The sequence below is a fragment of the Cetorhinus maximus genome, chromosome 1 (genome assembly GCF_964194155.1).
Source record: "Cetorhinus maximus chromosome 1, sCetMax3.hap1.1, whole genome shotgun sequence".
Classification (NCBI taxonomy): domain Eukaryota; kingdom Metazoa; phylum Chordata; class Chondrichthyes; order Lamniformes; family Cetorhinidae; genus Cetorhinus; species Cetorhinus maximus.
Window position 1 is genome coordinate 224,880,075 of NC_135879.1, and position 16,078 is coordinate 224,896,152.

Here is a 16,078-nt window from a genome sequence, read left to right on the forward strand (position 1 = left end):
TTGCATGGTGAAACCCCTGATTCTCAAATGTACATAGACCAAGCAAGATCTACACATTGTAATGTTACATCTGGGAGTGACACCTTTAAATGCAACTATTCCATCACTGGCAGATGTCTGAGTGCCAATTTACCGACTCTTAACCATTCTCTCTCTCTCAGAAACTAGAGAACAACTTTTAAAACTGCAAAAGAAGATGACCAACGTGCATGATAAAAATGCGGATACAGAATTGCCAAGTTTAGAATTGGGACAAGGTCGCAGAAGGTACATGGCAACCAGCCGAGGTGACAAATAATTGTTCGGAACCAAGGTCCGATTAAGTCATTATACACAAAGGCGCAACGATGAGGCGTAACTGAGGACAAATCAGGTCCATTCCAGCTCCTCAGCCACAGTACAGTCCTCTTGTATCTAGGACAAGATCCAAAATGCAACATCCACAAACGACAATCCAACAGACCACTGTTGGGAAAGCAACATGCCATCACTAGAAAGCAAGTGTGTCATGTGATCCAGCCTCAGGTTCACTTTGGCCTGTAAGCAGAAAACAACACAATCCTGATATCTCTAAGCTTTCTACCTTTGTATAAATGTTCTTATGTGCCTAGTCTAAATAAATGAACCCAGGATGTGTTTACATAACTCCTTTTGAATGATTAGTGCCTTTATATCATTATCAAAACAGGACAGCACAGAGGAAGAAATTTTGGCATGGTGCAACTTTTGAGTCATATACAATTTCTTGGAAAATGTGACACAGCAATGGTTGTTGCAAGTTTCAAGAAAATTCCAAGTGCTGATTTCCATACACAAATTTCATAAAATACTTGAAGATCAACAGATTACATAAGTCACCTGAAAAAAACGCTGAATTATTCCTACTAACTTGAACACAGCTAGGGCAAACTTAACCTTGTAACACTGAACAACATTTCATGGTTCGAGGAGCAGCAAGCAACTTGTGTTTGCTTAAAAAAGGCCATTTTGACACACCTCATGTTTGGGTCCTCAACATATTTGCTTGGGCAAAGTTCAGATCATATGTACGTACGTTGAATGTTATAAGCATTAGTAATTTTCTGCAGTTTTATTAGTGCTCTCCAATCTTCCAATCCGCTCTCTGTACCATTTTCCTCGTTACAATGTTTGTCAAGTTTCCGACTATAATAAACAAGATACGCCATTCTGCCCCTCAAACCTGTTCTGCCATTCATTTTGAACACGGTTGATCTATAGTTTAACTCCATCGATCCCCACCTAGGTTTTGTAATCCTTAATACCCGTGTCGACCAAAAATCTATCCAACTCAGTTTTTAAATTTTCTAATTGACCTAGCCTCAACTACTTTTTGAGGAAAGACTGCATAATTTTGGTGAAACTGCCCTGAATTCGCAATATATCTTCCCAAGGTGTGGTGTCCAGAACAGAATTTAATACTCCAGATTAACCAGAGCTCTTATCCCTTTTTATTCTAGTCCTAAGATTAAAAACCAACATTCAATTACCTTTTTAATTTTCCTTTGCATCTCTGCACAGCTTTTAGTGAGTTCTGTACTCTTTTTTTCTTTGTTAATCTGTTAGTTTTAAATAGGCTAGGTATAGATTTTTGAGGTGGGAAATTGGAGGCTGCAAAGTTTTGCACGGTTTCCTTAGTTGGCCTTTAGCAAAGCATTCATGACTAATATATGGAACTTATTTTATTCTTCTTTATCCTGGAGCACACAAGGGAGGCACTAGAAGTGGCTGAATAATTAACAACATTCCTCCATACTAGCACTTCAGTTTTGCATGTAATAATTGGAAGTATTTCTGAATTGAAGCACAAATAGCATTCTTGCTTTTAAATGAAGGTCTTACATGGGATGATCTGAAGAACTCTGTTTTTCTTCATGTTGGCTGGCAAATTGCCTGTCCTCATCTTGTCATTCTGAATTTTGATTGAGGTCAGTTTCTAGAAGAAGATAACCACCAAATTCAATCTGTACCTAATAACATCCATGACAAGTTTTTTAAAACTGGCATTAAAGAACATGCAAAATACAAATACAAAATTAGCTGCTTTTGATAAGGAGTAGTGCATTATCAGAATTTTCTAACAAAAGGTCACCGATAAGAACTGTTTCTCCCTCCAGAGATGCTGCTTAATCTGCTCATTATTTCCAGCATTTCAGTTATATATAATTCTATTGTTGTTTTGTCAGGAATAAGCACAACAGTTTCAGGTTCCAGCCAATATCAACAACAACTTGTGTTTACGTAATGCCTTTAACATAATAAAACATTCCAAGGTGATTTACAAGAATCAAACAAAATTTGACACTGAGCCACATGAGCAGATATTTGGCAGGTGACACAGAGGTAGGTTGTTACAAGTGCAATAATGCAGAAAAAGGGTAGAGAGGTGATGAGGTTTAGGGAGGGTATTCCAAAGCATACAGACTTGGCAGCTGAATGCATGGAAACTAGTAAAGGAGTAATTAAAATCTGTTAGCGTTTGCTTGGACTGTGTCATAACCAAAACCCTGTCCGGCAGTGAGACAAGAACCAGACCTCATGGCAACACTCTCAGTCCAAACACTGGCACATGCTCGACTTCATCACCCGTGCCATGACAAGTATCAATGGCTGCTGGACCAATTACTGCCTTATCTGTTTCTTTAATTCATTCATGGGATGTGGGCAGCACTGGCTAGGCCAGTGTTTATTACCCATTCCTAATTGCCCTCGAGGTGGCAGTGATGAGCTGACTTCTTGAACTGCTGCAGTTCATGTGGTGTAGGTACACCCATAGTGCTGTCAGGGAGTTCCAGAATTTTGATCCAGCAAAAGTGAAGGAACGGCAATATATTTCCAAGTCAGGATGGCGAGTGGCTTGGAGGGGATCTTCCAGGTGGTGTTCCCATACGTCTGCTGGACCTGTCCTTCTAGTTGTTAGTGGTCGTGGGTTTGAAAGGTGCTATCTAAGGAGGCTTGGTGAGTTCCTGCAGTGCATGTAGACGGTACACACTGCTACCACTGGGCGTTGGTGGCGGAGGGAGTGAATGTTTGTGGATGGGGTGTCAATCAAGTGGGCTCCTTTGTCTTGGATGGTGTCAAGCTTCTCGAGTGGTGGTGGAGTTGCACTTATCCAGTCAAGTGGAGAGCATTCTATCAACTCCTGACTTGTGCCTTGATGGTGAACAGACTTTGGGGAGTCAGGAGGTGAGTTACTAGCTGTAAGATTCCTAGCCACTGACCTGCTCTTGTAGCCGCAATATGTATTTGGCTGGTTCAGTTCAGCTTCTGGTCAATGGTAGCCCACAGGATGTTGATGGGGGAGATTCAGCAATGGTAATGTCATTAAATATCAAGGGGTGATAGTTAGATTCTCTCTTGTTGGAGATGGTCATTGTCTGGCACTTCTGTGGCATGAATGTTATTGCCACTTGTTAGCACAAACCTGGATATTGTCCAGGTCTTGATGCATTTGGACATGGACTGCTTCAGTATCTGGGGAGTCACGAATGGTGAGCATTGTGCAATTATTGGCAAACTTCCCTACCTCTGACATTATGATGGAAGGAAGGTCAATGATGAAGCAGCTGAAGATGGTTGGGCCTAGAACATTACCCTGAGGAACTCCTGTAGAGATGTCCTGGAACTGAGATGATTGACCTTCAACAGCCATAACCATCTTTCTTTGTGCAAGGTATGACTCTAACCAGTGGAGAGTATTCCCCCGATTCCCATTGACTCCAGTTTTGCTAGGCCTTCTTGATGCCACACTCAGTTAAATGCCGCCTTGATGTCAAGGGCAATCACTCTCACTTCACCTCTGGAGTTCAGCTCTTTTGTCCATATTTGAATCAAGGTTGTAATGAGGTCAGGAGCTGAGTGGCCCTAGCACAAAACAAACAAAGCATCAGTGAGCAGGTAATTGCTCAGCAAGTGCCGCTTGATAACACTGTTCATGACTCTTCCATTTTCTAATGATCGAGAGTAGACTGATGGAACGATTATTGGCCGGGTTCGATTTGTCCTGCTTTGTGTACACAGGACATACCTGGGCAATCTTCCACATTGTCGGGCAGATGCTAGTGTAGTAGCTGTACTGGGACAGCTTGGCTAGGGGTGTGGTAAGTTCTGGAGCACAAGTCTTCAGTACTGTTGCCGGATTATTGTCAGAGCTCAAAGATTTTGCAGTATCCTGTGCTTTCAGCCGTTTCTTGGTATCACGTGGAATGAATCGAAATGGCTAAAGACTGGTATCGCTGATGCTGGGGACCTTCAGAGGAGGCTGAGATGGATCATCCACTTGGCACTTCTGGATGAAGACTGTTGCAAATGTTTCAGCCTTATCTTTTGTACTGATGTGCTGGGCTCCCATCATTGAGGATGATCATATGTGTTGAGCCTCCTCTTCTGGTGAGTTGTTTAATTGTCCACCATTATCATGACAGGATGTGGCAGGACTGCAGCGCTTAGATTCGTTATGTTGGTTGTGGATTCTCTCAGCACTGTCTATTGTTTGCTGCTTATGCTGTTTGGCACACAACTAGTCCTGTGCTGTAGCTTCACCAGGTTGACACCTCATTTTTTGGTATACCTCGTACTGCTCCTGGCATGCCATCCTGCACTCTTCATTGAGCCAGGGTTAATCCCCTGGCTTGGTGGTAATGGTACAGTGGGGAGTATGCCAGGCCGTGAGGTTATAGATTGTGGTTGAGAACAATTCTGCTGCTGCTGACGGCCCACACACCTCATGGTTGCTCAGTCTTGAGTTGCTACATCTGTTCAAAATCTATTCCACTTATCGCAGTGGTAGTGCCACACAACACGATGGAGAGTATCCTCAACGTGAAGATGGGACTTCGTCTCCACAAGGACTGTGTGGTGGTCACTCTTACCGTTACCGTCAAGAACAGATACATTTGTGGCAGATAGGTTGGTGAGGATGAAGTCAACTATGTTATGTCCTCTTGTTGGTTCCCTCACCACCTGCCGCAGACCCAGTCTAGCAGCTATGCCCTTTAGGGCTTGGTCTGTAGTGGTGCTACTGAGTCGCCCTTGGTAATGGATATTGAAGTCCCCCACCCAGAGTGCATTGTGCACCCTTGTCACCCTCACTGCTTCCTCCAAGTGGTGTGCAACATGAAGGAGCACTGATTCATCAGCTGAGGGCAGGGCAGTACGTGGTAATCAGCAGGTGGTTTCTTTGCCCATGTTTGACCTGATGCTAGAGGCTTCATGGGGTCTAGAGCCAATGTTGAGGACTCCCAGGGCAACTCCCTCCTGATTGTATATCACGGTGCTGCCATCTCTGCTGGATAGGACATATTCAAGGATGGTGGTGTCTGGAAGGTATGATTCCATGAGTGTGGCTATGTCAGGCTGTTGCTTGACTTGTCTGTGAAACAGCTCTCCCAATTTTGGCACGAACCCCCAGATGTAAGAAGGACCTTGCGGGTCGACTGGGCTGAGCTTGCCATTGTTGTTTCCGGTGCCTAGATCGATGCCAGGCGGTCCATCCGGTTTCATTCCTTTTAGACTTTGTAGCGGTTTGATACAACTGAGGGCTTGCTAGGCCATATCAGAGGGCATTTAAGAGCCAACTACATTGCTGTGGGTCTGGAGTCACACGTAGGCCAGACCAGGTAAGGACGGCAGGTTTCCCTCCCTAAATGACATTAGTGAACCAGATGGGTTTTTGTAACAATTGACAATGGTTTCATGGTCATCATTAGACTTTTAATTCCAGATTTTTTTGAGTTTAATTCAAATTTCACCATCTGCCATGGTGCAATTCAAACCCGGGTCCCCAAAGCATTAACCTGGGTCTCTGGATTACTAGTCCAGTGACAATACCACTACGCCATTGCCTCCCCAAAATTCTATCTACTATCTCCTTCAGCCCAGCCCCCAAACAACAGAAGTAATGCTGAAAGAAAATTATCAAGGACCTCAAAGATGCTACCAAGGTTGCACTTTTCAGCCATAGCCTCACCGCCAACTTTTCAAATTCCAGCCACCAGCAGCTATACTGGGCCCATAGTGCTAGGTCGACTCTCAAATCCAACATAACATGCACCTGTGAAGAGGTCCTTGGGCTCTAGTTGAGCACAAGCACAATGCTTTTGCAGACTGGAAACCTAGCCACACCTCAAGAGAAAAGCACCAGTCCTACAGGCATCTGAAGGCAATGGTGCAGCACAAAACTCACAACATAAAAGAACAAATGGTGGGAAAAAAACAGCACAGGAGACACAACTGTGGACACCAACAACAAAATGACAACAACAACAACCCATGCACGGTTTCTTCTGTGCTGTCAAGCCAATCTATGGCCCAAGCACTCAAGGGCCCATCCTGTTAAGAGCCAAGCATAGAGAGAAGCTCATCAAGGACGGGGAGGTAGCCAGTTGTCAATGACAAGAATGTCTTGAAGAATTCCTCAGCCTAGACTCTGTCTTCAAATTGAACACCCTCAACTCTATTCCTTAATACCCCATCCGGCTGAGTTTTGGTGCCACTCTGATCTGGAGCCAAGTTGAAAAAATCATTTGACAGCTGAAAATCAACATAGCCTCTGGTGCAGATGGAATCCCTGCAGAAATTCTGAAACATGGCAGAGAAACACTCCTGGCAACATTGCACAACCCGATATCTGTTACCTGGCAAGAAGAGTGCATGTTGGAAGAGCTCAGGGATACTGTAATGCTGACTATATTCAATAAGGAGACAAGCTAAATAGGGTAACTATAGAGGGGTCTCTCTATTGTTGACCACAGGGAAGACGATTGTAAGGACCCTCCTCAATCGCCCCTCCCAATGATCTAAGAGTTCCTTCCATAGTCAGAGTCTGGTTTTCACCAATTCAAAGGCACCACAGACATGATCTTCCCAGCACGGCAAATCCAAGACAAATCAAGAAACACCAACTGCTGTACATGGCCTTTCTCGACCTCACAAAAGCCTTTTACTTTGTCAACTGTGAAGGATTATGGAGTATCCTCCACAAATTTAGCAGCTCTCAGAAATTTGATGCCACCCTCCACCTTCTCCACGATGACATGCAAGCTGTGATCCTCACCAACGGGACTATCCCAGATCCTATCTCAGTCAAGACTGGGATCAAACAAAGCCATGTCATTGCACCAACCCTCTTGTCCATCTTCCTTGCTGCAATACTGCACCTCACCTTCAGACAGCAAACTGTTCAAGCTACACTGCCTTCAATCCAAAACCAAAATGACTTGAACTCAATTAGCTGCTCACTGACGCCCAATTTGGGTTTCACCAGGGCCATCAGTTCCTGATCTCGTTACAGCCTTAGTTCAAACATGGACAAAAGAACTGAACTCCCAAGGTGAGGTGAGAGTGATTACTCTTGAACATTAAGTCCACATTTGACAGAGTGTGGCATCAAGGAGCCCTAGCAAAACTGGAGACCATGGGAATCAGGGGGAAAACTCTCCGCTGGTTGGAGTCATACCTAGCACAAGGGAAGATCGTTGTGGTTGTTGGAGGTCAGTCATCTCACCTCCTGGACATCAGCTCAGGAGTTCCTCTGGGTAGTGTCCTCGGTCCAACCATCTTCAGTTGCTTCACCAATGACCTTCCTTCCATCATAAGGTCAGAAGCGGGCATGTTCACTGATGGCTGCATGATGTTCAGCACCATTCGCGATTTCACAGATATTGAAGCAGTCCATGTCCAAATGCAGCAAGACCTGCACAATATCCAGGCTTGGGCTGAGAAGTGCCAAGTAACATTCGCGCCACACAAGTGTCAGGCAATGACCATCTCCAACAAGAGAGAATCCAACCATTGCCCCTTGATGTTCAATGGCATTATCATCACTGAATCCCCCATATCAACATCCTGGGTGTTCCCATTGACCAAAAACTTAACTGGGCTAGCCATATAAATACTGTGGTTACAAGAGCAGGTCAGAGGCTAGGAATCCTGCGATGAATAACTCACCTCCTGACTCCCCAAAGCCTGTCTACAATGCACAAGTCAGGAGTGTGATGGAATACTCCCCGCTTGCCTGGATGAATGCAGCTCCCACAACACTCAAGAAGCATGACACCGTCCAGGACAAAGCAGCTCGCTTGATTAGCACCATATCCATAAACATTCACTCCCTCCACCACAACCGACACACATGCAGCACTGTGTACCACAAGATGCACTACAGGAGTTCACCAAGGCTCCTTCGACAGCATCTTCCAAACTCATGACCAATACCATCTAGAAGGACAAGGGCAGCAGATAGATGGGAACACCACCACCTGAAGTTCCCCTCCAAGCCACTCATCATCCTGACTTGGAAATATATCGTAGTTCCTTCACTATCGCTGGATCAAAATCCTGGAACTCCCACCCTAACAGCACTGTGGGTGTACTTAAACCACATGGACTGCAGCTGTTCAAGAAGGCAACACACCACCACCTTCTCAAGGGCAATTAGGGATGGGCTATAAATGCTGGCCCAGCCAGCGAAGCCCACATCCTGTGAATGAATTTAAAAAAAATTAAAAAAACTTCATTTATCGAGATCCTGTGTGTAGATGACAATTGTGTGCATGCACACTCAGTAAATGAGCTCCAGGTCATTTTTGACTCCCCCTCTGAGGCATATACAAAATGGGCCTTTCACGGAACACCTGAAAAACTAAGATCCTCTTCCAACCAGCTCCCACAGCACAACCTGCCCCCAATCAAGGTCAACAGTGAGATCCTGGAAAATGTGGACCGTTTTCCTTATCTTGAGAGGCTCATTTCGAAGAAGGCAGACATAAATGACAATATTCATCATTACCTCCTGTGTGCCAGCTCAGCCTTTGGCTGAGGAAAAGCGTATTGGAGGACCAGGAACTCAAACTGAAACTAAGGTCATGGTTTACCAGGCAGCAGTGATCCCCACACTCCTATATGCTTCGGAGACTTCATCAACCTACAGCAGGCATCTCAAAGAACTGGAAAAGTACCACCAGAAGTGCTTCGCAAGATTCTCCAAAACTGATGGCAAATAAGGCAGTCCAACAGTAGCATTCTCTCCCAAATCATCATGCTCAGCACTGAGTCACCAATTACAAAACCAGTTCCGCTGGGTGGAACATATTGAATGTATGTCTGACACCAGACTCCTGAAGCAACTGCTCTACTAGGAACTCGGTTGTAGTAGGCGACTCCTAGCAGGACAATGGAAACGCTTTAAGGATGTCCTCAAAGCATCCCAGAAAAGATCAAAAATCCCCCCTGACTCATGGGTTGTGACCAATGAAAATAGAGAAGGTTCATTTGGCAACGCACCGAAAACATCACACCGAAACGCACCAAAAGAGACATCATCGGATAAATGCAGAGGCAAAGTTGAGGTGTCGGAGAGAGCTCACAAACCTCCAAATAACTCATTTACCTGACCCTCCAAGCACCACCTGCCCCATATCAGCCATCTCAGAAGCCATCGAGCTGGGGTGAAAGCAAGTCATCCTTGATCCCCAGGGACTGCCCAAGAAGAATTAAAATCAGAGATGTTCAAAAGGCCAGAATTGGAGCAACACAGATATCTGAAGGTTGCAGGGCTGGGAGAGATCAGAGATAGGGAGGGGAAAGGCCAGGGAATGGTTTGAAAATAAGGATGACCTGATAACAGCAGTCAGATAGCGAACACAACAATGAGAGGTGAATGTGACTTAGTGTAAGTTAGGAAGGCCAACCAGGGGTCCATTAGAATTGTTAAGTCTGGAGGTAACAAAGGCATGGATAAGGGGGAGTCAGGCAACAATATAGAGGTGGAAATAGTGTTAGTGAAGGCATGAGGTGTGTTATGGGGAGTTCACCTTTGGGGTTAAATATGACACCAAAATTGTGAACAGTTTGATTCAACCTCAGACATTTGCTAGTGAGGGCTGGAGTCAGTGGCTAGGGAACAGAGTTAATGTCAGCGAATGAAGACAATGGTTTCAATCTTCCCAATATTTAGTTGGGAAGTATTTAAAGACTAAATGGTAGCTATTATGCAGAGTTTGCACTCACTGAAATATCTAATATATTAAAGAAAAAGATCATATAAATGACCAGTGATAATTTAAATGGGTCAGGTAGAAACCTTTTTCATGATCACCTGCAATGATTCAAAAAGGCTTTAGTGCATGGACTTCAAATACCATATGCATAGGCAAAACTTTGTAGTAAAAAAAGTACCCGAGTACAATGGCTAGCTTTCCAATTGGGGCTGTAATCATTCTGGCAGTTCTACAGATTAGAAACAGAGCATTTTGCTTTTCTTCAGAATTTAGCTGCTCTTTTGTAAGAAAACAGCAGGAAGAAATGTTAGGGGATGATAGTGAGCATGCAACACCTTAACAGAAAATAGATAAAGATGATAAACTCAATCAGGAAGTTAAAAGCAAAATACTGTGGATGCTAGAAATCTGAAATAAAAACAGAAAATGCTGGAAAAACGCAGCAGGTCTGACAGCATTTGTGGGGTCCATGTCCATCCCATCTCCCGTGCCTCTGCCCTCACACCTCCCCCTCCCTCCCAGAACCATAATAGGGTCCCCCTTGTCCTCACGTTTCACCCCACCAGCCTCTGCATTCAAACGACCATCCTCCGCCATTTATGCCAACTCCAGCATGCTGCCACCACCAAACACATCTTCCCCTCACCCCTCGTCAGCATTCCGTAGGGACTGTTCCCTCCGGGACACCCTGGTCCACTTCTCCATCACCCCTAACACCTCATCCTCTTCCCACAGCACCTTCCCATGCAATCGCAGAAGGTGCAACACCTGGTCCCTTACCTCCTCACTATCCAAGTGTCCAAACACTCCTTTCAGGTGAGGCAGGGCTTCATTTACACTTCCTTCAATTTGGTCTACTGTATTCGCTGCTCCCAATACGGTTTCCTCTACATTGGGAAGTCTAAACGCAGGCTGGGTGGCCGCTTTGCAGAACACCTTCAGTCAGTCCGCCAGCATGACCCAGACCTTCCTGTCACTTGCCATTTCAACACCCCATCCTGCTCTCATGCCCACATGTCTGTCCTAGGCCAGCTGAAATGTTCCAGTGAAGCCCAACGCAAACTGGAGAAACAGCACCTCATCTTCCGACTAGGCACTTGACAGCCTTCTGGACTTAACATTGAGTTCAACAACTTCGAACCATGAACTCTCTCCTCCATCTTCACCCCTTTTTTAATCCCTTTTTAAATTAAAAAAAAATATACTTATTTTTTATTCATTGTTTTAACCCCCTTTTTATCCCATTTCTATCCTTTTTCCCCAACCACCGTGTCCTCCCCCCCACCCCACCCCCAAAAGAGCCATGTGTCACTTGTTTCTAAGTTATTATTTCACAAACTGCTGACCCCTGGTTCTGCTATTCACGCATTCTGCTTTCTTATCTTTATGCTACTATCAGCACCTTCTTCAGCCCTTACCACTACCATTAACACTCCCTTTGTTTTGTGTCCATGACATCTTTGTCAATCTATAGAGTCATAGAGGTCAACAGCACAGAAAAAGGCCCTTCGGCCTATCGAGTCTGTGCCGGTCAAACAAGTGCCTAACTATTCTAATCCCATTTTCCAGCACTAGGCCCATAGCCTTGTATGCCATGGCATCGCAAGTGCACATCCAAATACTTCTTAAATGTTATGTGGGTTTCTGCCTCTACCACTCTTCCAGGCTGTGAGTTCCAGATTCCCACCACCCTCTCTCCTTATCCTCCGCCTATTGCTGACCTTCTATCCTGCTTTACCTGCTCCACCCCACTTAAACAGTATAAATTCCATCACTTTCTACTTCTCTTCAGGTCTGAAGAGAACTTGAACCCGACAACTTGTGAATGTGGAACTGAGCCACAGACTATGCAACATCTCCTGCAATGCCTATCACTAGAGGAACCCTGCACTGTTGCAGATCTTGCTGAATTCAACAACAAGGCCCAAAAATGTGTCCAGTTCTGGTTGGGCCATGTATAGACTGTCCGTGGACACGATAAAAAGAAGCTCTGAAGAAGAGTCATTGATGTAAGACCTGAGTTTTTCCAGCATTTTTTGTTTTCAAACAGGAAGCTGTGTACCATATAGTGTTTCACAAAAACAAAAATTTTAAATAATTTCTTTCCATTGGAAAAATATGAGTTAATGCAGCCTTCCATCCTGACTAGACTTCATAATGTGACCCAAATAAATAATTTCAAAGCTTAATTTATCACTGCTCCCTAGTAGATCAAGTCCAATGATGCTACAAAGTTTTGTTTGTAAACCTCTGAAAGGCTGGATTGATTTAATCAACGGTCAACCCTTGAGTACAGTATCTGTGTCACAAATTAAGATTTAAGTTCTTTTAAAAAAGCATTAAAAGAATGGAAGACTTTTAGTGTAATAGATTTTTAGTTTAATAAATTGACAAGTGTCTCACCTTGAACTCTTCCTCCAGACCACTGCAACCTGATCCAGATACTCTGTTGTAAAGTTTCTGCAAGTGGCTTTCAAGTGACGTCACTTCCAGCTCTGTGTCCCCATATAAATAATGCTCCAACAGTGCTTGATAGATAAACACGTATTGCATCTACAATGGAACAGCAACAAGTTTACTTCCATCAGCCAAATATTGGAAAAACGGATGTAATCCAATCTTCCTGCCTCAAGTCCATGAATCCGCAGGCGAGAGTGGCCAAGACAAAAAGGTCTGAAAACATTTTGTGACAGGAAATCATGTAATTATAGCACTTATGATCTGTAGTTTTTTTCTTATTCATTCACGGGATGTGGGCTTCGCTGGCTGGGCCAGCATTTACTGCTCATCCCTAGTTGCCCTTGAGGTGGTGGTGGTGAGCTGCCTTCTTGAACCGCTGCAGTCCATGTGGTGTAGGTACACCCACAGTGCCGTTAGGGAGGGAGTTCCAGGATTCCAGCGACAGTGAAGGAACAGCGATATATTTCCAAGTCACGATGGTGAGTGACTTGGAGGGGAGCCTCCAGGTGGTGGTGTTCCCATCCATCTGCTGCCCTTGTCATTCTAGGTGGTAGTGGTCATGGGTTTGGAAGCTGCACTCATCTAGGCAAGTGGGGAGTGTTCCATCACACTCCTGACTTGTGCCTTGTAGATGGTGGACAGGCTTTGGGGAGTCAGGAGGCGAGTTATTCGTCGCACGATTCCTAGCCTCTGACCTGCTTTTGTAACCACAGTATTTATATGGCTAGCCCAGTTCAGTTTCTGGTCAATGGTAACCCCCAGGATGTTGATTGTGGAGGATTCAGTGATGGTAATGCCATTGGGCGATGATTGGATTCTCTCTTGTTGGAGATGGTCATTGTCTGACACTTGTGTAGGACGAATGTTACTTGCCACTTGTCAGCCCAAGCCTGGATATTGTCCAGGTCTTGCTGCATTTGGACATGGACTGCTCCGGTATCTGAGGAGTCGCGAATGGTGAACATTGTGCAATCATCAGAGAACATCCCCACTTCTGACCTTGTGATGGAAGGGAGGTCATTGATGAAGCAGCTGAAGATGGTTGGGCCGAGGACACTGTCCAGAGGAATTCCTGCGCTGATATCCTGGAGCTGAGATGACTGACCTCCAAGAACCACAACCATCTTCCTTTGTGCTGGGTATGACTCCAACCAGTGGAGAGTTTTCCCCCCGATTCCAATTGACTCCAGTTTCAGAGTCACAAAAAGTTAGTATGCAGGTACAGCAAGTGATTAAGGCGGCAAATGGAATGCTATCCTTTATTACCAGGGGAATTGAACATAAAAGTATGCATGTTATGCTTCAGTTATACAGGGCACATCTCAAATAGTGTGCGTAGTTTTGGTCTCCTTATTTAAGGAAGGATGTCCATGCATTGGAGACAGTTCAGAGCAAGTTTGCTAGATTGATAACTGGAATGAGCGGTTGTCTTATGAGGAAAGGTTAGAAAGACTGGGCTTTTTCCACTGGAGCTTAGAAGAGTGAGGGGTGACTTGATTGAAGTGTTTCAGATCCTGAATGGTATTGACAAGGTGGACGTGGGAATGATGCTTCCTCTTGTGGGTGAGTCCAGAACTAGGGGGCACAGTTTTAAGATTAGGGGTTGCCCTTCTAGGACAGAGATGGGGAGAAATTTTTTCTCTGAGGGTTGTGCATCTTTGGAACTCTCTGCCTCAGAAGGTGGTGGAGGCGGGGTCATTGAATATTTTTAAGGCTGGGGTAGATTGATTCTCTTGCCTAACAAGAATCTAAAGTTACCGGGGGTAGATGGGAATGTGGAATTTGAAACACAAACAAACAAATCAACCATGATCTTAATAAATGGCGAAGCAGACTTGAGGGGTCAAATGGGCTACTTCTGCTCCTATTTCGTATTTGTGTATGATCTTCCAGGATTGAAGCAAAGAACTATGGCAGTGCCTCACAAATTATTTTCCAATGTGACTTCATTTTAATTCACCAACACCATTCTAAAGGGCAATTCGGGATAGGTAACAAATGCTGGCCTTGCCAGCAATGGTCACTTCCCAAGAAAGAATATATAAAAACACCAACTCTTGAAAATTAACATGACTCTAGACCCCAGCAAAAACAAAACAGCAATGTATCAGCATAGTAACTAACACTCAGTATATATTTAAAGTTCATTTATTAGAGATCAACATTGAATAAGACATCATGAAAATATGAAAATCCATATTTTTAAAGTACTGTGCAAAAATATTATTGTATATTTAATGCATTCATGTAGGTTTCAGCCTAGCTCTCCACATACCCTGGTGACAGAAGATTCAGTGGAGCCCCTCTCCCCACCAGTGCGCACACTCTTCCTAGCCCCCTTTTCCACACACCAACCCCTCTCCCACTCAGCAGCCCATCTCCCCAACACCCCTCAGACCTCTTACCAAACCCCGCTCACCCCGCCACACACTCAGCAGCTCCTCTTCCTAAACACCCTGCTCCAATTTCTCACTCTGTAGTCCCTCTTCCCAAACCTCCTTCCCCTACTCACTCACTCAACCTGGTCTGCCGAGCCCTGAGACTCAGGATCCACTGCCTCCGTCCATCAAGACTCGGGCTCCACTGCTTCCCCCCCTCCCCCCAGTTGCTGAAACGGGCTTTACTGTTCCCCATACACCATCCCCCCAAGCCTGCTGAACCCCACAGTCCCACAAGCAGTCAGCAACAGAGCATGCCATCCCGATGGATGAGTGACAGCTCCCACAAGCCTAATCCCAGCCTCGCTATTGGCAGAGATTTCCCAGACTTTGAGAGTCTCTCCTCAGAGCTTTTGTGGCATTGAAGGCAGCAGCTGAGGGGAGGCGGAGGTTGGAAAAGAAATGAGAAGGACGAAATTCAATTGTCCAAAAGTCTGCCAAACTGCAGAAATTTTTCATCCTTAATGAATCTTTTTAGCTAATATCTCAAGCTGAATCAAGAAGCTTGGAATTTTGGCACCTGACTCTAACCCAAACTCAGCTTTCTCCCCAAATTTACTGCTACACCAAGATCATTTTCCTTCACCTCCAAAATTCTCTGTGCCTAGTACCCCTCTGTCTCTTTCTATTGTAATATAGTTATTTACCTTGAGATTTACTCACTAAAGCACTTAAAATTAAAACACATGTCAATCTTCCATAAGACCCAATTCACGCAAAATATTAATGCAGGTAAAGATATGCACTGAATTCCACAGTCCTGACACATTTGACCTCTACAAACTTCCCCAGCATGTTGACTTCAGAATTCCTCGTTTTTGTTTACAAATCTCTCCATATCTCCACACCCTATCCGATCTTAGTGATCTCCCTCCTTATGTGCCTCTCTTAGACCTCCTCCAATACCAAACATTTGACAATCCAAGGCTCTCTCTGCTCCACCAATGGGTGCATTCACAGCCCTCTATGCTCCTTCCTCTGGATTTAACTACCTGGTTTCCACTGTCTTGTCACCGTTCTCTTCACTTTCAAACCATGTTTTTTTGAATGTGCCTCCCATTCCCTTCTCTAGCCTATCCATTGTCCGCCTTTTTTTCCAGTTTTTAGCATCCAACTTATCTCATTCCTCTTTATTGTGAAGTACATCTTTTGGCATGTGAAGCA

At 44.7% G+C, this 16,078-nt stretch overlaps 1 protein-coding gene across 5 annotated transcripts in view; it reads right to left on the bottom strand.

Annotated features, from left to right (window-relative positions):
• Positions 1–16,078, bottom strand: part of ptpra (protein tyrosine phosphatase receptor type A) — a 333,338-nt gene that overhangs the window by 44,490 nt on the left and 272,770 nt on the right. For all 5 annotated transcript variants that reach the window (XM_078554083.1, XM_078554102.1, XM_078554109.1 and 2 more), the window contains 2 exons: positions 12,420–12,569; positions 1,861–1,954 (listed from right to left, as the gene is read on the bottom strand). In XM_078554083.1, coding sequence (XP_078410209.1) covers positions 1,861–1,954; positions 12,420–12,569 — 244 coding nt within the window. The remainder of the gene's footprint in view (positions 1–1,860; positions 1,955–12,419; positions 12,570–16,078) is intronic.